Below are 23,620 nucleotides of genomic sequence, written 5' to 3' on the forward strand. Positions count from 1 at the left end.
GCACAGCAGCCATAAGAACAAGAAGGGGAAGAGGCAAAAATAATAAGCTAGGTTTTTACCCTTTTGATTCTTCCCGTCCCACTGAGGGGGACTGGGTGGGCAGCTGTGAGGGCTCACCCACCTACCAGCGTTAAACCACAACAACTTTCATTTTTGCACTGAAATTAAATGCAATTATGGTTTTTACTAGCAAACTGTTTCTGAGAAGAGACAAACATATTATAAAAGAGGAGTGCAACTTATACCACTGAAAAACAAGTGAGAATCCTATTATTCCCAGAACTGGGAGGTTCACACATGGAAGATTTAGTCTGATGCTCTGACAGCACACAAGGCTGTGAGAGACAGTGTCAAAGCCTTGCTCAAGTTGAGGAATTCCACCACTGGGAATTTCCTGGCTTTTGTATTTTTAGGGCCAGAAAACAAGCTGTCTGCATATGATGAAATGCAACATCTGCTGCCTATTGGCAATATAAAATCTAGAACATGTATACACTAAGAGTAATCATGGTTCAAGAATAGAGAAAATTTAAATCATTGAGGTGAGTAATACACATAAAAATAATTATGAAGAACTTAAGAGTGAATGGCATAAAAATGCATGTGTTCCATTTGAGTATCTTCAAACACATTTAGATAAAGCACACTATTTGTAAGTTAGGTGAAAGGAAATAGTCCACTAAAAGAATAAGGAAGGTGCTTGCTACAGCTTAGAACCAACTGCAACTGTATTCCTGGAATTTTAAAAAAACTTATAATACTTCATTACTTTGCTATTGCTCTCAATAATCCATTCCAAAATAAAGTCTGATAGACTCTAGTTCACTACAATAATCTATTATCATACAGTAATTCAGAAAAAAAATGCAGCAGTTATGTCTTCTTACAGCATGAATTATTATCATTAAATTATAAATACTACAGGCAACAGTCAATAACCAACCAAATAATACTAGCAATTAAAAAAAAAACCTGCTAACTGGAATTGTTCACACCACTCTCAGCAACTTTTCAAAATATGCATTCTTGTATCTAAACCTCAGTGGAATGCCACAGCAACAAGTTCTTCTAATACCATTTAAGAAAGTATTAAGCATGTAATAAATAGAAGACTCTCTCTGTTAGAATGATTTTTAATATAATATACATTCAGAAGTGGAAAATTAGGTATAATTAAATCTAACAAGAATTAAAGCACATGCAAACTAATTACAGCTTTACAGCCTAATTACTAATACTCCACAGCAAATAAATGTAATTGTAAATGAGTTCAGCTATGAATTCAGAGTAAGAAGCCAGTCCATTATATTAGAAAAAAAAATAGTAATAATGAGACTGAACAATGATAACAGATCATGAGGCGAATTTATGCTTAAACATAAAGCCAAACTGGCAAAACAAGAACCCTACCAAACTTCTGTTCTCATAAAGGAACTTATGTAGAGGTTATCTTACACCACAGATGTATCAGAAAGCCCAAAAGTCTCAACTTCTGCAGAGGTGACCAGAGTTTGCCCTGTGATCATACCTATGCTGTGGAGGAAGAAACTGTCCTGTGTACACCTCTGGATGCTTTGTGTGAAACACTGCATTTCTTGGACAGTCCATTGAGTCCATTTTCCCTGCCAGAACCCTTGGATGTATCAGGTGTAAATTGTTTCCCCACAATCCACCACCTGACCAGACAGAAGAGATGTGTCCATGCGGTCACTCATGAGAGGACAGACGTGGACACTGCACACTGCACGTGGCCTTTGGGAACAGACAGCTTGTGGAGCTGAAAACCTGTTAAATATGACTGAAAGGACAAGTTTTCATGCATAAAAGAGCAGCGTGAAGGAAAAAAAAGGGCAGTCCTAAAGAGAACTCCTCCACCCCCAAAAGGGGAAAGCGCTACACAAAGGATTGTGAGGTGTTTTTTCTGTGCTGCACCTAAAGGACTGTCACAGCTGCTCTTCCAGGCTATCTCCAACTTTTTTTTTCCCTAATGGAGCTGATCCTGACTTAATTTCAAAGCCTTTTTAGTACAGACATCATATTTTCTGAACTTTAAATGCCTACCTGCCTCCTGACATTGTAAAAGGAAAGCGTGCACTCTGAAAACCCAGTTATGTCAGAGAGAAATTTTTAACTGCACTCTCCAGGTTCCAGTGCCATCACTTTCACTGCAGTAGTGGAGAATAAACAGATACCAGACAGAAATATTTCCTCTCAGCAAAGAAGGTGCCTGCAACTTGTATAGGTAAGCTTAAAATTACTGCTTTGTTTTACCTCATGAAATTCGGTCAATTACAAAAATTTTCATTAGACTTCTAAAATAAGTAAATTCATTCATTCATTCAAAATTCATTAATTCATTCAAAATTTACTTCTTTACTTCTAAATAAGCAAATTAACAATTACTCTGTGAATTCAACTCATTATAATAAAATAATTTAATACATTTTGGTTCAACAATACATATAGAACTTGGTGTACATTAAAATGCAAGAGCTATAAAAGTTAGTTTAATTTGCAAGTTTGTCAAACACTGCCAAAAGCATAGTTTTTCCACTTGGTGTCTGGGCTTTTTACAATTGCTACACCAAACCCTCTTTAGCATCTGAGTTCATTTGTTTACAGCTGTTTTAAAAAAATTATTATTAGTCTCTAAGTTCAAAATCTGTTTTTTTTTTTAATATGATTTGATATGGGGAAAAAAACTAACTAGGATACACTCCACTACAATATGTATGTATATCTATGCATACAACAGTAAAAACTCTCCACTACAGGGTTGTAAGCTGAAATGTCATTTTTTACACACAGTCATTGCACTGAACTTTCATTTCTTATTTTCAGTTTGGAAATTGAGAAAAGACTGAAAAATGAACTTGGAAGAAATTAATGTACTGCAGTTTTCAATAATCACTGTATATATGAAAAAATATAGACTGAGTTGCTAAATGTACATCTAACATTAGAGCTGTGATAAAGTAACACCACATACAGAAATGAGCACAGAATAAATATATATAGTGAGATTCTTGCAGTATACAGATTAATTTATAGTTAAATGGAGGTACAGATACTCTTCTGCATTTCTGGAATTAAAGTAATTCTTTGCACTTAATTTGCTCATTTAATTTTAAATGGTCTGTAAGTGATTTCCAAATTAGGTTACAGACGTTCCAGAAGACTGAGAAATAAACCAAGATCATAGAAGTTATTGCCAGCTCCTAGCTTGAACCTTCAGCTTCCTAATTTATTTTATTAGATTCTATGCACATAAAAGTTTTGGGGTTTAATTTTTCTTCATGAAAACTTCAGTGGAAGAGAATGCCCAAACTGTAACCTCATGCAAACTTAAGGTAACAGCATGAAAAGTCAGGGAGACAGAAAGAGCTCAGATAAAGAGCAAAGAAGAGATGTTAGATGCACATTATAGAAATATTACTTTTTAAATTGTGTTTCAGCTCTGACCACTCAAGGAATCCTGCCATAAATGAACAACTCATCATGTCTTCAGCCATCGCCAGCTACCACCGTAGCTCTCCCCATCCTCTACTCCTGCCTGTTTCCCGCTGGAATCTTTGGGAACATTCTGAGTGCCTCAATATTTTTACGTAAAGTGCCCACCAGAAGGACTCAGTACATTTACCTGGCCAACCTGGTGGCTGCAAATCTGCTGGTTTGCAGCACCATGCCCTTCCTGGCCGCCTACTTTGCCGAGGGGCACCGCTGGCCCTACGAGTCGGTGGCGTGCAGGATCGCCCATCACCTGGGGACGCTGGTGATGCACGTCAGCATGTACGTGACCATCACCATCCTGTGCTCCACTGCCCTCAGCCAGTATGCCACCCTGAAGAAGAACTGTGGCCCACAACACTCCCCAGCTCTGCCAGGAACCCTCCACGGGCGCCTCCTGCACGAGTTCCGGCGGCCAAAGTTCGCTAAATATTTGTGTGCTGTTATCTGGCTGATTGTGCTGTGCATTACAGTCACAGCCATCACCTACAACGTCCTGGAGAGGGTTTCAGGAGAGTTCCCCACGTGCTACAACATCAAGGTAGAAGCTGGTGAACGTCCTGCAATGATTGCAGCTTATCTTGCCACTGTGTGTTTCTTTCTGGCTTTTATGACTGTTTTGTGGTCATACTATTCTCTTACCAGACATCTGAGCAGAATACAAAAAAACACCTGCATTGGAGAAAGACATCTCATTTACAGAACAGTGAAAAGAAACATTCTTGTCATCCAGATGATATTAACTGCCTGTTTTCTTCCATATCATATTTTCAGGCCAATTTTCTATGGATTTCTTACAGATAATGACTGTCCAAGATTAAATTATCTAGTAGAAATTAAAAATGTCCTTACTTGTCTTGCTGCTACTAAAAGCAGTTTAGATCCACTTATAACCCTTCTGTTAGATAAAACATTTAAGAAAAGTTTTTATGCCCTGTTTACAAAATCCACACCAGAGGATCAGAAACGTAATGATGACATTTTCACTGAAATGGGAAGGAATATGGAAAGATTCTAAAAGACTATAAATAATAATTAACTAATTTAAACCTTTAGGCAAGCTTTGATATAAAATGGCAAATATTTAAATAAAATGGTAACATACTGCATTTCCTTTTCAAATCATCTTGCTTGCTGCATCAACATTGGCCATAATAAATCCTATGTGTACATTCAAATGAATCCAAGTTTGTAGAATGAACAGTGTAATACCCATTAATCCATGTAATACAAAAGATGTTTTACATTTGACCTATGGACACTTCCTTTTACCTAAAAAGTCAAGGAAGAAGGCAAAAACTAGGCTGGAGTTGAGGACCCCACTCTCTCTTGTTATCAGCAAAAGTTTTGGACACAGGTTTCCTTTCCAAGAAGGTTGAACAAAGCACAGACACTTTCCTTGGGATGGGTGAATCACAACTGTGCTACACATCCAACAGCCAAATAACCACAGCAAGGCAGAACTGAGCAGTCAAAGCTTTCCAGATGACAAAGTGCTGCTGGCAGGACTGGTTTTAGATCATCAGCTGCATTCTGGGTGAGCAGAGCTGTTCACTACCAAAGTGCTCTTCTGATCTGCACAAACCTAAACCCAAACCCCACCAATTCTGTCCTTCCTGAAGTACAATTTAGAGGGAATGTACCTGAATTATCTCAGCAAAATGCCTGCCTGGTCTTGTTTCTCTTAACACAGTTTTTGAGGGCAGCATAGGCTGCCTAAACTTTTCTAGCCACAACCACTTGTTCCCCAGTGCTTATAAAAAAGGCAAGAAAATTTTAGGAACTACTAATCGAATACAACTTTGTGACAGACTCTAAGCAAGATCTCATTCCAACACTTCTACATAGCACAAAAAATTATATATATGCCTGATTATTTTCCTATGTAATCTGCCTGAGATGATGTCCTTTGAAGTTCTTAACTGCATCAAAGTTTTTCTTGTTTCAAATAGTGGAAAACCTTTTGTGCAGTATAGGCAATTTGAGAAACTAAAAATTGAGTCCTGCACTGATCTAGCATTTGACAGAAGACTTCATGGAGGAAAATCCCCCAAAACTTAAAGGCATGAAGGATGAGGAGAGTTAGAAAACACTACAGCAAAAAAGAGCTCATGTGGAAAATTTCTTTCATTGCTTGGACATGCTAGTGCCAAAACCAGAAGTTAGCAGGTGACATGTGAATTGTTTAATAAAAACAATAAAATAACTCATTTCTATTGCAGTGAACACAAAATCATAAGGCAAACAGGCACAGCACCTGGTTTGCAAAGCAGTTTAGAGACCACAAGAGCCTGTCAAATTTTTGGTTAAGTCACTCAAATGTGCTGCATGGGAAGCCAGCTCATCAATCAGAAGACACGAATTTTCTGAGTGTGTGAGCAAATGACTGAAACATATAAACTTATTGACCATGAAATTTTTAAATGTTCAACTCCAGGTAGGCCAAGCAGAATAAATACACTTTTCTCAGCCAAACTGCTTCTGAACATACTAACAGGTCAACAGGAAAAGGGCTGGACAAAACAAGCACAGAGACCTTGAGATAGGAAGTAGGGGCACAAGAGTGAAAATAAACAGGGGAAAAGAGCATTGCCTGAAGAAACACTGAGAAATGATACTGAAAGTTTTGTTTTTGGAGTCTCTTGTACATTGAATGAGGAAGTGTATCTCAGAAAAAAATGTGGCCACTCAATTGCACCTCTGAAAAAGGGGGTTTTGCAGCCTTAATCACTTTTTAACAACTTAATATGCAACAAAATCCTCACCAAGAAGTCGCTACTGGATCTCAAGGATCTAGTAAGCTCTAGAAAATACAGAAAAAACACCAATTATTACTGTATGTCCCCAGAAAGCATAAAAGAAGTTTCAAAGTGAAAAGACTGGAAGGAAAGTAACATGCAACAGATTTCTTGTTCTGGGTATTCAAACATGGAAAAAGATAAAGAAAAGATTCTATCCTGGTAATTTTTTAAATATCCAAATATACAGTTACATAAACACACACAAACATATATATACTACTTTTACTCATTTTTTAGAAATGCCTAAAAGCAGAAGTGTAGGAGTTGAACTCTACCAGCAAAATCTGAAATGCTAAGCTAGAAGCAGTTCAGGCAATGAAAGACAGAAGTGGTAACTGAGTGTGCTCTCAGAATTCATATCATGGGTTAAGTTCTGTGAAATGCAAAAATCAGTATGCAAATCTATCCACAGGTCAAGTCTCAGGTCACCTGCACCAGCTCAGATGTGTATGTGACACACAGTACAGAGCATAATATTTGGTCCTATTCCCTGGAAAAACTCCCTGGTTTTGACTCCCAGTCACAGAAATATTGAACTGAATCTTAATGACATAGAAGGTAGAATATGTGCATTTTTGCATTAGCAGGTTTTTCTATTTAGATGATCACATGTAGGAACAAGCAGTAATACCTACCCAGATAAAGCCATAATTAAAATTTTGGACGTCTGCATTTTGCTGACAGGCTTACCCTGACCCCCGTTGCACACTAATTTGCTAATCAGTAACATATACAGGTATGTGGAAATCATGGAACAAAGCTGGAGCACTTGGAATGAGGTAAGGATGAAACTTCAGCAACTAAAGCTCTTGATGTGATTAAATTACTCTTACACCTTATATACTCTCACTCTTATATCCCTCAGTTATACTAAAAGGTATTTTTATAGCAACAATTTTGCAACTATGGAAAATTCTACATAACAATAAAGGCTCAGAAAGGATTGCAAAACCTCTTGATGTTTTACTGATAAAAACCATTCTGTTAAAGTTATTGCAAAAAAAAGCCAGTAACAAATGGTACTCAAATTGCAGCAGGAGTTTTACAGGAAAACACAAGAATCTCACTTCAGAGCCATATCCCTCCCTTTCCTTTTTGCTGCTTTCTGACATAAAAGATTTCTCTGTACACAAGCTGCTCTGTAATAACATTTGGTAATGGAAAAGACTTCCTTTCAATGCTGCTATTTTCAACAGTCACCTTCTGGGTATTCCTGACACAGCAAGGTTATGACAGAAGAAAAGGAATTGCTGAGTCCTCTGTCAGTAGGGTGAAAGAACAGGAACAAATGCTGTGGTAAGGGAAAAAATTCTTGACATTCACATTTCTGATGCACAACTGTCTTGAGTTTTCTACCTTCCTGCACCTTCTGTTTTCCTTACCATGTGATCCAGCTTCCAAGCACTGCAGGATCACGTTCACTGAGGGTGAAGTAGATTTGTAATTGTCACTGATTATAAAGCCTTTAAGCAATGCTGAAGGGGCCCAAATGATATACACAGGCTCAAGAAATATCTGGTCTCACAGAGCAATTAGGACAACTGCAGGCCGTCCTGTGAAAGCTTTCACATTTTCATTCTGACATCAGAGGTGAATGTTGGGCACAGCGAGTTCGTCCCAGGCTGGGGTGACTTGGAAAAGTCAGGTGATGTTTCTGGCAGCAGACAACAGCAAATTTTATTTTGTATGCTATAAACTGTCTAACTTCCTAATCAGCCAGGAGCTAAGGGAGCACAAAAACAGCTGAAAGACACCTGAACCTTACGTGGACTAGAAGGCGCTGATCTTCCTGTGCAGCAAAAAATGACCAAGCATTTTACGTTTCAAAATAACATTCACAGAACATCTAAAAGGGAGAAAAATGTAGCCTATATCAGCCTTACAGATTTTATCAAAGCACTTTCACTTTCACCCATTCAGGTAATTTCTAAAGTGGTCATTTAGTCTATTTCCTTTCAAAACAACATCTACAGTGACATCTAGAGCCTGGATACTGCACTTTAATGTGTTCAACTCCCAAGCCCCACAGCTCTGCACTGCTTTTGCCAAAACAAAACACTGCTGGTTTAAACAGCTTTACACCGATACCTCAGACATTTTTTTCCTAACCCATGTAATTTGAACAGGTTAATTTCTAAGGATGGTATTTTAAAAAAACAATCCTGTGAGTCTGAGGTTCTAAGAGACAAGATAGGCACTAAAATAAATCCCAACTTTACCCTCAGCAAAAAGGCCTCCCTCAAAGGCCCTTGAAGCTAACACTTGTTTTTTTTTTTTTCAAGAAAAGCAAGTGGAGCTTTCACAAACACACAGCAACATAAAGATTAAGTTAATTCTGAAATTCATGAGGTACTAAAACCAAGCAATTAAAAGTACCTAGAACCCTCAACACACAACAGGATGAGACATTCTACCAGCAATTAAGAGCTGGCATTCAAAAATTCTGATTTTTAGACTCTGTCTTAAGAAATGACTATTAAAACAAAAAAACTTCAAAAGAAAGCCTCTTAATAATCTTCTTGATTTTAAAAGGAAAGGAGTAAGAGGTTGTGAATGGTCTGCAATGTCTGGGTACAGAAGACCAAATGACTTCTCATAAAAACCACCAGTTCAGTGTCTCTACTCCCTCCCCTCACAGGTCACCTGCAGGAGTTTGAGGCACAGTTTACCCTCCCTCCATCTTCTCTGTTCACTAAAATCCAAGAGTCACTTCTCAAACTTCACCATCAGAGCTTGCCAGTATTTTTCTTACTTCCTACAGTGCTTGACTCACTTTGGATGAAACCAAACTCTTGGAGAAGTGGGAATAACTACTTTAGGCAATGACATTAACAAAGAATATGCATATTCAAATTGAAGAGAGTCAAGCCCACTTGGGTTAAAACTCCCAGCTACTTACAATGAAGTACTTTAGGATAAACTACTTCCATAAATATCCATAGAAACAGCACAAAATTTACCAGATTAAAAGCAGTATGCACACACACTGGTCTTAAACACGGCATTTATCCTCCCAAATTTATTTTTATTAAAGAAGTTTTCATAATAATAAATGTTTATTGGACTGTCTCCAAGAAGCAGATAATATTACTAATATTGTAGCATTGAAGCCTGTGCATCTCTATGAAATCTCAGTGTGAATGAGGGCTGTCATTATGCTGTCAAATTGATGCCAATAAACTACCAATTCCAGTTGAATTTATGCAATTAATTTATATACACATTTTCCTAACAAGAAGAAAATGCAAGCAGATTCCCTATGCATATTCAAAAACTAGAAATTAAACTGACTTTCAAAGCATGTTGTAATCAAATGCATGTACAATTTGCGAATACAGACCTCCTAAATGTTCTATATTGATGGAATTAGGGTGGGCTTCAATCTTACATGACACAGTAAGAGTAAAAACACACTCAGCAAATAGAGATTCCTTTTCTACAGCTCCTCTCCCCTCTCTAAATTATAGAAATTGAAATTCAGCACTTTGCATTATGGTGGTGAAGGAAAAAAAAAGTAATTAAGCCCCCTTACCTTCACATCTCTGTGAATTATATTATTATCATGACAGTAACGTAGAGCTTCCAGTATCTGTCTCATGTAATGACTGAAAAAACAAACACATTATGCATGACAAACCTGCAGGAAAAATTACTATACACATTTAACCATCTAAGTATTAAGAGTCTAACTGTATAAAACAAATCAACCAATTTAATCTCAAATACACAGAGATGAATGGAGAATGCAGTTTAGAACGGAGTTTAGGTTTATAGTAGTGAATAATACAATCAAAAGCTTGAGAATTATTCTGATTGAAGATGAGGTAAATTAGAAAAGAAAAATCTGTGTTTTCCAGGTTTTTTTAAAGGTTCCAAATGTTCAATAATTCTGCTTGATATGACAAGGAAGTCAGGGACCCTCCCTTTTTTTTTTTTTGTAACAAAACACAAAGGAGAAAAGAAAGAAAAAAGTGAGTATCAGTGCCTAATTTATCTGGAAAAGGACTGCACCAAGGTCTTGGCTTGCTTGGTGCAGACTGGAGAGGATCCCTGTTCTCCACTGTGTCCAAAGGATGCCCAAAGAGACCACAGCAGGGCCAACACGTGCAGCAGCACCCTGGGCTGCTTCAGAGCATCACTGTGGCTCAGGGAGCCAATCCTTGTTCTCTGGGGGCTCCAGCTGGTTAAGGGCAATGTTTTTGCCCACAGGAACATCACAATGCACTGGATCAAGCTGCTCAGGGAGGCTGTGGAATCTCCCTCCTTGGAGGGATTCTAGACCCCACTGGACAAAGCCTGAGCAGCACAATACAAATGCTGTGCTGAGCCTGAGCAGGAGCCTCAAACACAGACATTGATGTCTCCTCCAACCTGGCTCCTAGCATGCTAAAAAATCCACAGTGTTGAGAAAAGTAAACAAAGAATGCTGTGGGCTTTGAGCTCAACTATCAGGCCATCAGGACAGTGGATTTCATTACCCTTTTGAAATTTTATAGAGTCTTTCATCTTAGTTAATCTCATAAGTGAAAAGGTGAGGTGACTATAAATACAGTGATACATTAGAAAGAAAAAACCCAAATCAACTCCATCTAGAAAGAAAAAACCAAACCAACTCCACCAGTAAAATTCTCACCCTGTTAGGCAAGTCACTTAATGCCATCACATGAGAGATCCATAAAGGCAAACACAGCCAATTATATATCAGATGTGAAATAGAGTTTTACTCAGTTATCTCATCCAAATCTGTAACTAGTAAATGGCAAAATGCTCCAAAATTCTACTTTGATTGTGCTAATTATTGCAATAAACATCTAGAGTGTGGAAACAGGATTATTTATAGTACAATTTTCAAGTTTTAGCTAACAGATTGTACAACACAATATTCCATTCTTTTCTATTTATCCTGAGGGATTAATTAAAATTATAATAAATACCTGGCTACAGCTTCACTGTAGACAAATCCAGCATCTGCTCTCTTCACAATTTCAAAACACAGGTCTGCTCCATCCATACTGCAGGTAAAAAGAGGCAAAAATGCTTAAAACTGGTAACTACAATCAATTACATAAAAATGCTTTAAAAAATGTATTTATTTCCCTTACATAAATCTTATACTCTAGATACAAGTACAGTGCATTACTCATTAAAACAGCATTTAATGGGTAATCTAATAGAAAATGGCTTGCCACAGGTTAACCATTTTATGTCCCTCAAGTCATGTAACAGTTCTCTAAAAGCATTACCAATACCAAACATTTACTTAATTGTTTAAACTGCTCATTGAACAAGGTGTGCAAGAAAAGTCAATGCTCTGCAAAAAGGACACTGCAATTTAACAATTAGCTCCTGATATTAGGTTGTGTTCTTATAAGCATTCCAAGTGCAACTCTATACTAACAACTGTAGTAATAAAAAAATATTACTCAATTTGAATTTTAAATTAAGACTTTAAAAAATACTCTAGAAATACAGTAGAGTCTTGCCAGTTGGCATTCTCCTCTGGATAATTAAGCAGCCAAGATGAGATTTTACAGCTCACAAACACCTGAGAACACTGACAGCCCACATACTGTATCACCAGCTCTGAAAGTTGATACCTTTTTCCTCTTCTTCCTCATTTTTCTGATCACCAAACTTCCCACAATGAGCAGCACTACACTTTGGATGGAGACAAATTCACAGACCTTAGTCTGAAATTAGGCTGCCATTTCTCTAAAATGAAAGCAGCGTGGTGCTGCCCTTCTTTTCTCTCTCCTGAAAGGGACCTAAGATTTTTATCTAGAAATGTTCTCAGCCTGATGGGGCAAGAAGAGAGCCACGAGTTAACAGAACAATAAAAATCACATAACTCGTGTTTAATAAGGCACTTGCAAAAATATTGAATGTAACACGACATCTTCAGCTTCACACCTTTTCTTTTTACTCTCCACAAAGAATAAAGGAGCCATGGGGCAGGGACCTGGAATTTACTGGCTCATTTGAAAAAATCCCTCATGTCAACCTCTCAACCCTCTCTCAAATGTAGAATATATAAAATGTATGATCAGTTACCAAAAATAAGGAGATGTCATTCTCATGAAGCAGCAGAACCCTTTAGAAGACGAATTATCTGTACTTTATAACAAGTCAGTGAAATTAAAGATCCAGAGGTAGTCAAGCTTTTTAGAGCATCAATAGTTTCTGAGACAGGGAGGGAGGAGTGTGATGTTTTTACATTAATTTTTCTATTACACAAGGTGTTTATTATCAGCATGGTCTTTAACATGTATTTCTACCTCCCACTTACAGATTCCAGCATTTTTAATTGAAATTTTGTACCAGTAAGTGCCAGTTTGAATTTCTTCTTGGCAAATATGTTTGAAAGTTATACTCCATTAAGATGAACTCTGTTGGCCTCCCAAGCACTAACAGGAGTCAGGTGTGCTTTAATCTCTCACTTCAATTGACTATTTTTTCAAGACAAAATCTTTTTTTTAAAGAGAAGATTGTGATTAATGTGTAAAGAGGGCTTTTATCACTCCATTTGATACAATATATTCAAAACATGACATTGAATTTTACTAAAAATCATGAGACTTTTGTCTAGCTGAGGCTGAAAAAAATCCAGAGTCAACCTCAGTTATAAGAAATCCCAGCAAATTCAGTGACTAAAAACTCAGCAACAGCTCAATCACAAGATGAGTTTGCAGAAACTGAAAGCCTTGTATGATAAAAAAACAATAAAGTTTTGGAATACTGATGGAAGGAAAGTTCAGGAAGTCTCAAGGCTTTGTAACTATCAGCATAAGCATGTGAAAACCACAAAAAAAGAAAAAAAGATAAGTTAAGATCCACTGAAGTAAACACACAAATATATGCATATTGAAGACATAAGTGGATGATGAAAAAAAATTTGGGAAACATCAGAACAGTTATAACCTGAGAGAATTCCCTGCCACCAGCAGAGGGAGCTCATGGAAGGGACATGAACTGACTAGGACTGATGTATTTTACATAAATAAAAAAATACACAGAATAAGTAAATATATATATATATATATAAAATCTGCTCTGACACCAGCAGTGACTGAAGAGCAGACAGCATACTGCATAAGAAATCTGTGCTTTCATATTGGGGTATGATAGCTTTGAATCTGCAGACCTAAAGGGATGTGGCTTACAATTTAATTTATAGATGAAGAATGAAAAAGCTTTAGAAGCACTGCTTCATTTAGGGAACTGAATTATTACTTAATGAAAGTAAGATAAAAAAATTCAGAGTTGACATACAGCTCTTACTGAGTTTACTGAGTTTTGTACCATGTATGTTCAAGGCTTGTGCACAATGGCATTTTCCCCCTCACCTGGCCAGTTTTTATATATTTGCCATCTTCACTTACCTCAAATAGGCCAACTACAACCCTGTTAAATATTGCTTTTATGAATTTGAGATTTTAAACCTGAAGCATTTTTACATGCTAGCTACATGAAATGGCAATGCTATGTGTACACAACTATATTTATATATGCATCCTAACTGCTCAACCTTAACACATCAGTTCTTCTAATGTCCCAAGATATAAATCTCTCTTAGAATACACCAAGAAAAACAAATCCACCTATGTATAGTGGTGAGACAATATTGTGCAAATTACCAAATATCAAGGTATTTTGGAAAGCACTCACTGCTCCTGTATCTGAGCTCTTCAGCATGGAAGTACTCTCAGTCCACATATACTGAGGATAAACTGCAAATAATGTACCCATAAATCTAAAATCTAGTTTTCAGACCCTTCAAAGTGAATATTTGCTTTCTTTTAGAAATATTGCAAGTAGCTCTGAGCCTTCTCAAAGTATTCTCACTGATAAAAATCAATGATCATTAGGAAAAAATGTAACAAGCAATAGAATATTAAGTGACACTTGTATCCCACAGAGAAAACACTATTCTAAATTAAACCAGGAGACTGATGGGGACCTCATCAGTCTCTACAAATGCCTGAAAGAGGTTATAGCCAGGTCAGGGTTGGTTTGTTCTCCCAGGTAACAAAAGCAATCACAAAAGGCAAAATGGCCTTGATTTGTGCCAGGGGAGGTTTACATTGGATAGCAGTAAAAATTTCTTTACTGAGAGGGTTGTCAAGCATGAGAACAGTATGCCCAGGTTAATGGTGTAGTCACCATCCCCAGGGTTCTTTAAAAGATGTGTAGATGGGGAGTTTAGGGACCTGGTTTAGTGGTGGACTTGGCATTGCTGGGTTAATGGTTGGACTTGATCATCTTATGAGGTCTTTTCCAACCTAAATGACCTCATGATTCTATACAGCTGCCAGCAAATAACACCAAAAATGGGAAAGAAAATTGCAACTTTATAATAGAGAGTAGAATTGGCCTTTCCCAGATGAAAGATGTCTCCAGAGCCTCCAAGGGATCATTTCCTTCAGAGTAAAAAGCCCCTCTGTGGGGGCAGCTGGGATGTGTGTGAGGGAAATCATTTTGCACAGGTAGATCCTCTCTCACTTTTAATGCAGTAACACCTAAATACTTTTAAAATAATATTTTCAGCTTAGCAATAAGGCCTTGTGGGATAGGGTCTGCTTCTTACTCTACACAGGCACTTCCTCTATTATGGCCATGTGCTTCACTGCAATTTATTACAGCAGCACCATGCAGCCTGCTGGTACTCTGAGATATAGGCCAGTCTAAAGAGTGCTTGGGGCTGTGCATGAATAAGGGGCTCAAAACAGAGCTCATTTTTTGGTGTTAAACCTCATTGCTACTGTGCATCTTCATCAGTGCCTCTATGAATTGCAGTTTGATTTTTTATATGTTTCTTTTCACAAAAGCTTTGAAAATTGGGAACAAATTGTACATTTTCCTGAGTGGTTCAATCAGCGGTTCCCAGGTACATGCTACATTTTCTTATTTCACTTGTATTTTTCCTGTATCATAGGTTTGGCAAGGTATTCAGGGTTCTCCTAGCAGCTGCCCCATGCAGCTCACAGCCCATGAACAGCAGTGAACCAATGCATCATTTATGTGCAAGTGATGGCACCAAGTTTTAGCTTTGGTTATTCCACACATTTTATGTGCTGGGCCTGCCGTAGTTTCCATGCAAAGCACCTGCCAGCCCACAAATCACTCATCACAGATGGGTTTATGTCTCCTCTGCAGATCTGTGTTATCTTCCCCTTTTCAGTCCCTTCAGAGTAGCTAGACCCTAATGAAATCTATTTTATTACTGTAGACAGAAATTTGCTGTAAATCAGTTGAGCTGGTTACAGTAACAGCATAATGAACAGAAAGCAAAATGGAGGAAAATGAATTACCTACATGTACAGAGATGCTTTTGTGCTAACTCCAAGTTTGTTTTTCTGGTCACAGCTACAGAGTGTGCCCCTAACTGATCAGACTCAGACAATGCAGTCTCACTCCACACAAACACCAGCCTGCTGTGGATCCCTGTACCAAAGCATCCCCCCAGCACAACACCACATCCTGCCTCAGCCCTTCCATTCCCTCCCACATCTCAAGCACAGGTGCTCCTACTTTCTCATTTTCTATCATTGCTACAAAAGACTGATGTTTTTTGTGTACAAAGGAAACAAGGACGTACATGTGATAAACAATCATCATCCCTCAAATAATTTAGCTTTGTAATTCCTTCTTTCATGCGGCCTGAAGTCAGGTGCAGTATTTGTGTAGTAATTCTAATTGTTCAGACTTGCTTTTTGAGTGTACAAACATAAATTAAAATTGGATTGTCATTAAAAAATAATTACTGCTTTTGTCTCATATTTCTGAGCTATCAGCATGTTAAAAATAGAAGCAACCCCTTTTTTTCATTTCAGAATCTTGTTAATTATCTGAGTATGACTACCCAAGGTGTACATAATTATTTCATAATAGGGTAATTAAAGTGTCTTGGTCAATGCTTTGGGATTTTCAAAATAAAATGCAAGTCAGTATTGAATCAAAATGTACAGAGAGGAAAGCATATAACAATTATTTCACAAAACTGTAGGTTTATAAACTCATTTAAAAAACGCAGAAGACTTGCAAACAACAATTTTCTGCTTTACCTAAGGTTTTTATTGTGGATTTTCTACTACCTCAGTGGTAAAACATGTGAGAATTATTTTTTATGTGGACATCTCAAATCAAATTCTTGGCTCTAGTGGGTAAGCCAGTTTTACCTAACAAACCTGTGTGATGTGGTTACTCCAACATCAGCAGCTCAAATCCACCAGAAAACACAATGGAGGAAGATCAGAGAAATTTAGGAGGTACAATTACACATGCCCAGACTGACTAGGAATGAATATATGGGGAGCATAAAAAGAAGAGCTGGTAGGCAGAGAGAAAGAAGATCAAATACAAAACATGCACAAAAGACGATTTCACATGTATGGTTGTATCCTTCCCATTTAGATAAAACCTAACTCAAGAAGAACTAATAATTTTCTCTCAAAGAAAGAATGTGGTAATTTCAGGGCTGCCCCCCTTCTTGGTTTCTTGATGTTGAATAAAAATACCTATCCATTGCTGAAAAGTCATATTTTGTTGCTTCTTATAACTAAATTCTTACATTCAAGCTTTCAAAACAAATCTTGTAGACAAAAGCCTCTTTTCATATATTGTGAACAGGTATATTGATTTACAAGAACACTTAAAAACACCAATAACTTTACTTTCTTATCTAATAATAGGAAAGCAGTGCTAAAGAAGCAACAGTGTGGAAAGAAAGAAATAAAATTTCACAACTGGAACAAAATACCCTCTGTTACCCAAAGATGATGTCTACCAGCAGATTTTCAACTTGTCCTTTTACCCTGTAGCCATCAAAAAAGATCATGCCTGTCTTTGGAAAGCCCTGGTATTCACCACTTAGACAGTGGAACACTTTTTTTTTTTTTTTCTTTTTCTTTTTTTTTTTTTTTTGGGACAACCTGAACTTGCCAGAAATAAATATTTTCAAAGTACTCAAGCCATCTGAGCTACAAAACCTACAGGTATGAGCAGCCATACTTTTAGGATTTTATTTAGCAAATGACAACATGGAATGTAGAATCAAGGAGAGAAACTTACAACTCAAAGACCATATAAAGCATTCCATCTGAGCTGTATGTCTCCAACAGTTCAACAATGTGAGGATGCTTCAGCATGTGACAAATACTGGCTTCTCTCTTCAGATCTGTGGAAGATAAGAAGGTAGTTGCAGGTTAGCTATATATTCAAGCTGTTTAGAACACAATGTTTGGAAAGATGTACACATTTGAAATTTCTAAAAAACTCATTAATCTTTATAAAGAACTCTGACAAGTGGATATTTAATTATGTTTAATTCAAATACTCACATATAGCTCAAAATTTAACAGATTCTTGAATTCACATATTAATAGAAGATCTCTTTGGTCATAGACTGAAGAACTCTACAGAAGTTCCTTGAATGTACAGTTGCAGACTACACTGAGATTTTCATCCCAAACATTTAACAACACTGCAGAATTCCCTCCAAATGCACAAGACAGACTTTCACCACACTACAGAATTATTAATAAGTGGAGGTCTCTAAATCCTCTGCTCAAAGCAAGGTGAACTGGAGCAGATTGTGCAGGGTCACACCCAGCTGAGCTCTGAACATGTCCAGGTATGGAAACTCAAAAACCTGCCCAAAATACCTACACCAGTACCTGATCATCCTCAGAAAATAAAGAAGTGTTTTTCTTATGGTTAAATTTCTTGCAGTTTACTTCTTCAACAGTATTTATTTAAAATCACATTATATGAAATGACACTGGTATAAATTTTCATCAGCATACATTAGTTTGAATCTCTGCTCTAGAGGAGAGTGAATAAAGCAGGAAAAGTTGCAGCTAAAAGAAGAGCAGAAATCACTCTGAAATCTCTCAAAGCTTAAAAGATTTTGTTTTAAACAAGTCCTACTTTTTCTGATCACAAATCAATCCTTCTGCACAAAAAGAAATGCACAACACCAAACCACACTGCATTAATTTTCTTTCTTCTTTGTTGAAACAATTTGGTATTTTTGTTACTTAATCATCCTTAAACTTTTTTTCTTTTCACTTATCTACTCGTATTCTAGAAAAAATAGCAAAATCTTTAATGAATAGCTTTGATGATAATTTGATAAGTGAGGAAAACATCAGTCTGAATTCTGAAACAGACATTTTACTTTTCTATTCCCTTTCCATACAATTGGTCATTGTTCAAGAATGACCTACACATGCGCTTATGGAGATATAAAAATATCATTTCTTGGTTTGAGAATATTCTCCATATAATTGGGCTACACTAGAAAGAAATTTACAATGCACTATTTTCACATGTGCCCTCCTACATTCTTAACAGGAATCAATTATATTGAAAAATGCAAGCAGCAAGATGAAGATTTCTTTGTAAATGTGAAACATTTAACAGGTAACTCAGATTTATGCTAGACTCTGGATCTTTCAGCCATCTAGAAATTCAGATGAAAAGCTGAGAGTTTGGAAATGACTGAATTTCAATTAAAAAAAAATGTTCAGATCCACAAAGTGCAAATTTTGTTACCAGAACTTTCATATGACACCTGCAATTTGTGTCCCCTCCCTCACAACCTTGCAAATACAATCTAAAAGCAAAATGACAGAGCGATGCTTTAGAAACCACCATGTAATGGCACCTTAGGAGCTGCAAGCTGAACAGCAAACAGAAATATCAGTCAGTGATACAGGAGAAATTTTCATCAAGAAATTAATGTAAAATGTGGCCTTTATTTGTCCATCTATTTATTTACATGTAATTCTACAACCTAAGGAAACACCTGTGTGTCCTTCACTAAAATATTCACAATATCAGTTCTTACACCACCTCGATGCAGAATAACTACTAAAGCCCCACTGTAACCTTCCCTTCCATCACAAAAGGCAATGAGTTGACACTAAATGGTTCCCATCCCTGTCCTAGCAGGGAGGTTCACTCAAGTACACATCCAGTCCTTTCCAAACAGGATCAGGGATGAGCACTCTGAGGAGCAGGGTAAGGGAATGAAAATCTGTGATTCTGTGAATGACTATGATCTTCAGAAAATTGGCTGCTTGTATTTTGTCTCTCACTTTGTAACAACTTTAATGCCACCACACTTCACCGTGGATCTGATACCTATTTCAGATGGAAAGCCAAGTGGAAATAACCAACATGAAAGGGCAGGAAAGTTCTGCTTTATTTACAGGTGAAAATTGCTCAAAATTTTGACTACTCCCTTAATATTTTGTGGGCTTTATTTGAAAGGAATTAGAACTGAAAGGAAGAAAGTATATGCTGCCATTTCCCTCATTCCTCTGTGTAATATTGCATGAGTGCAGCAATTGCTCAGACTGAGCACCAGCACATGAGGAAGGAGAAACAAAGTGGAAAATAAAATCTCCAAACAGGAAAACAAATGAATAGAAGTTACAGAACAAGGCTTTTTATGACTAAGGGGTCCTGGGGCTAAGAGCAGAACAAAGTCCTATTTTAAACACAGCAGGGACTTGTTCAACAGTAGGCCTATTAAGAAAAAGAAAATGAGGTATAAGGAGACAGACAAGCACGTACCACACTGATTCAAGAAAGCCACAGGGCAGGAAAGAGATGATGGATTCTGAAGTACATTTGGACCATGACCCAAAGGTCAAAGTAAGCCATGTTTCAGACCAGTAAAAAGGAAAGGAGAGGAGGAGAAAAGGCAGAGATGACAAATATGTTTCATTGTTTGCACTTAAAAAAATGACACCAGCATCTACTCAATCCTTTAGCAAATGCTTGTTCTAGACTGAATTAAATTTTACCTCTGCAAGTCAAAGAGGTAAATAAAGTCCCAAGTACCCACAGACACATTATGAATGCAACACAAACCCAAGCAGATGATATCCCTAGAAAAATCCCATTATTGTCTTGTGAGCCACAATATTATCTGTGGCATCATTCTGAATACCACATTGCATGAACTATTTGCTACCTCCTGCTAAGTTTTCTAAACTTCTGCTGAGTATTTGAGCCATGTTGTGTAGTAATAAAGGTCCCAGACACACATCCCATATTCAAATTAACTTTTCATACTCCAGACACCTACAAAAGATTCAAGACAACTCCAGAATCTGCCAATGGAGAGAGTTGGCTTTAAGCAGCAAGAGGTGATGTGTCATTTAGTAGTGGCCATGTGTCCCATATTTACAGCAGTCTCCTCCACTAGTAAACAACATTTAGCTGAAAGAACACACCCTGCAGGTCTTGGAATCTAAACCAAACTGTCATCTTTTACTGGCTGGACTATCTAACTTCATTTGAATCCTTTCTGAACCCTTCATCTATTCATTTTTCTCTTGTTCTTGATATGGCTGAAGAAATTACTTTCTGGTTCATTCTTTAAACCTTCCCTGCCAGCACTTTTTTCAAAATTAAACATAATTGACAACAGGGATAATAAATAGAACCGCAAGTTTTAAAAGCACAAGTTTTATAAGTTTCTTTGCCAGCTGCATGAAAGGTATTGTCACACAATCAGGAAGAGGGACAAAACCCTGGTGTTCCATTTATCTTGTTTAACACACAGGCTCATACTTTACATCACAATTTAAAAAGCATTTACAAGCTATCCTTTTACACAACTGTTACCAATAAATGTTCCAGAATTTCAGTCTGTTTACAAATCTTTGAGGGTTTTTTTAGCAACTGGAGACACGTTAAAGTTTCCATTTAAGACCTGGCTATTTATTTAGAGAGGCACTCAAGTTATTTAAAGGGCAAGAAAGTTCAGACTTTAGTAACAAAGAAGAAAAGTTCAAAGATGGAAAAGAGAATTCCCAACCATAATCAGCACACGGAGAAAATGCAGCCTCATGTGTGGAGAGCGACACTGAAAGTGAATTGCTGGAAGCACTAAAAAAGATAACTGCTCTATATAATTGCACAGAAAGATGTATCAGTCTTTGATAAAAAACATAAAACATGAGTATCACTTAAAATTCCCACAGGAATTAACAACCCAATATCCTACACATCCCTGACAATTCTGGCAAACACCTAATTTCCTTTCAAAATCTGCTACCCAAGGTTTTAAAACACCTCAAATATACTGAACACGTTTTCAAAGTACGTTAATGGAAGAATTAGATGATCTCTAGCAGCCTACATAATAGCACCATTTCATAATTTTAAAAGTAACATGCACAGACTGTAGCAGCCCCATCTTTTTTTGGGACAGACAGTTTCAAGTTTCTTAGCGTGATGGAAGACCCATGTCCTTTTTCTGTGCACACAATTCATTTTTATACATACACTATTCTGATTTTCCAGGTTCAGTCCTTTAAAGGATTAGTTTTCCAGCCACAGCTTGGGTATGACAGTATTTTGAAAGGAAGTATCTTCAACAATAAGCTTCTTCCTTAAAATGCTTCTATATGTTTTTAAATATGATTATTTATAACTTAAATAGATTTGGTAGTACTAAGTTTTAAAGGGAAATCAATATGCTTTGTTCACTTGGTTATGTCATTCTCACCAACCATCCTTAGGTGAGAATCATGGAGAAGCTCCTTACCACCCAAATGGAATTTTTCCAGAAACAGCTAAACTGAACTGTGTGTCTTGAAATGTGCCTGAAGCATGGACAAGGGAGACACTGAAATCTCAGCCCCAGCTGTTTCACCCTACACACAATTGTCCTGTGGAATATTAACTTTTGCTAGATGTTAAACTCCCATTCAGCTGGGCAGGGGTAGAAAATAGAAGTAGCAAGAACAAAAAAACCTCATGGGCTGAGATAAATACAGGGAGATTGTTTATCAGCTATTTTCAGCCAAACAAACAGTCTTGATGAAATTAACTTATTTTTTGCCAATTAAAAGAAGATAAACATGAAACCAAGAAATTTCCTCTCCCCTTTCATGGGCTTACCTCCACTGCTTCACTTCAGCCCCTCCAGCCCCAGCTGTGAGGGGTGCAGGGGTGAGGGCCATGCTCTCACTGCAGGCCCCTCTCTGCTACCCCAGCAAGGCTCCTCCATCCGCTCTGCCATGGCCAATCCCCTCCTTCCCTGCCCTTGCTGTGCCCTCTTTTTGTTCCACACTCCCTACACTCTGTCCCAGTGTTTCCCACCCCTCCTGCAATGTATCTGTACAAAGCACCACACACGAGGCCTATGGGTTCAGCTTGGGCCCACTGGGGCTGTCTGGGAACCCACAGGCCCGAGCCTCTTCCCACAAAGGCTGTCCCTGCACCCTCCTGTCATCAAAAACTTATATCTAATCCAAACCTAATTCCCTTTCTGCTGTAGACACCACACACCTGTGCCGCAGATCATCCTGCTAAAGCCCCATGCAACATCCTGCACAACACCAAATTCCAGCTGAACCATCACACCCTACCTGAGGTCACGCTTCCAGGGAAATACTGACTCAAAAAATTTCCCTGTCTCCTCTCTTTGCCCATTCTTGCTGCTCTGTGAAAATTACTTCTAGGCTCTATTCTTCTAATAATACATCAGGGAAGTCATAAAAGCTCTCAATGCAGCCAACACACCACAACAGGAACGAGGAGCTGGAGGTGGGAACATCCTGTATTGACACTGGCAGTGAACTCCTGTGCTGCAGAACCACAGCAATGTTTCAGCCCCAAAGTTTTGTTCTTTTTAAGTATTTTTTTTTTCCTTCCATGAGAGTATTCCCCTTTCCCTTAATTAAAACAGCACTTCCTGCCTTCCTGGGACACATGAGTGATTCCTCATCACACAGATACATCCGACCAGTTAATGACTCCTTGCCCCAACAAGCACTAAAAGCTTTTCCAGCCTCTCCTCCCACACACCTTGGGGTGGCTGAGGCTCTGGGGTAGCCAAGCTGATTTAACTGCTGGCTGTTCCCCCTTCATCCCACACACATTCCTGCCCTCTGTTCCAGCAGCCCGCAGCTTGTCACACCACACACCAAAACCAGTTCAGTGTTAACTCAGTTAAGGAAAATATAAATTTATTTTTGTCTCCACTGGCTCGCTGTTTTGCAGTTTTAGCACAGGAAATGGCTCATGAGCAACCTCAATTATGGAACTTGACTTAAAAGAAAGAGAAGGAATATGGAACAAGTAACACCTTTCCCTGAAAGTTTCTCCACTGTTACCAAATCCTGATTGCATAATCCATCTGTACCTTAGCAAACATGCTCGAAATATGCACTAAAAAGAAACAAATGCATGGAGAAAAAAAAAAAAGAAATAAAGGGCTGGTGTGGCCCTTGATAAAAACACCATGGGAATCAACAAGCACAGTAGCAATGAGAGAGAATCCATCTCCCATC

At 37.8% G+C, this 23,620-nt stretch overlaps 2 protein-coding genes across 7 annotated transcripts in view; one reads left to right on the forward strand and one right to left on the reverse strand.

Moving 5' to 3' along the window:
* CASK (calcium/calmodulin dependent serine protein kinase) overlaps nt 1-23,620 on the reverse strand; it is a 185,224-nt gene that overhangs the window by 88,571 nt on the left and 73,033 nt on the right. For all 6 annotated transcript variants that reach the window (XM_058800525.1, XM_058800521.1, XM_058800524.1 and 3 more), the window contains exons 3-5: nt 17,376-17,481; nt 11,243-11,320; nt 9,841-9,913 (exon numbers count right to left, since the gene is read on the reverse strand). In XM_058800525.1, coding sequence (XP_058656508.1) covers nt 9,841-9,913; nt 11,243-11,320; nt 17,376-17,481 — 257 coding nt within the window. The remainder of the gene's footprint in view (nt 1-9,840; nt 9,914-11,242; nt 11,321-17,375; nt 17,482-23,620) is intronic.
* On the forward strand, nt 3,485-4,525 carry GPR82 (G protein-coupled receptor 82). The gene has a single exon (XM_058800531.1). The coding sequence runs from the start codon at nt 3,485-3,487 to the stop codon at nt 4,523-4,525; it is 1,041 nt and encodes a 346-aa protein (XP_058656514.1).

This window comes from Ammospiza caudacuta, chromosome 2, assembly GCF_027887145.1.
Source record: "Ammospiza caudacuta isolate bAmmCau1 chromosome 2, bAmmCau1.pri, whole genome shotgun sequence".
NCBI classification, from domain to species: Eukaryota; Metazoa; Chordata; class Aves; order Passeriformes; family Passerellidae; genus Ammospiza; species Ammospiza caudacuta.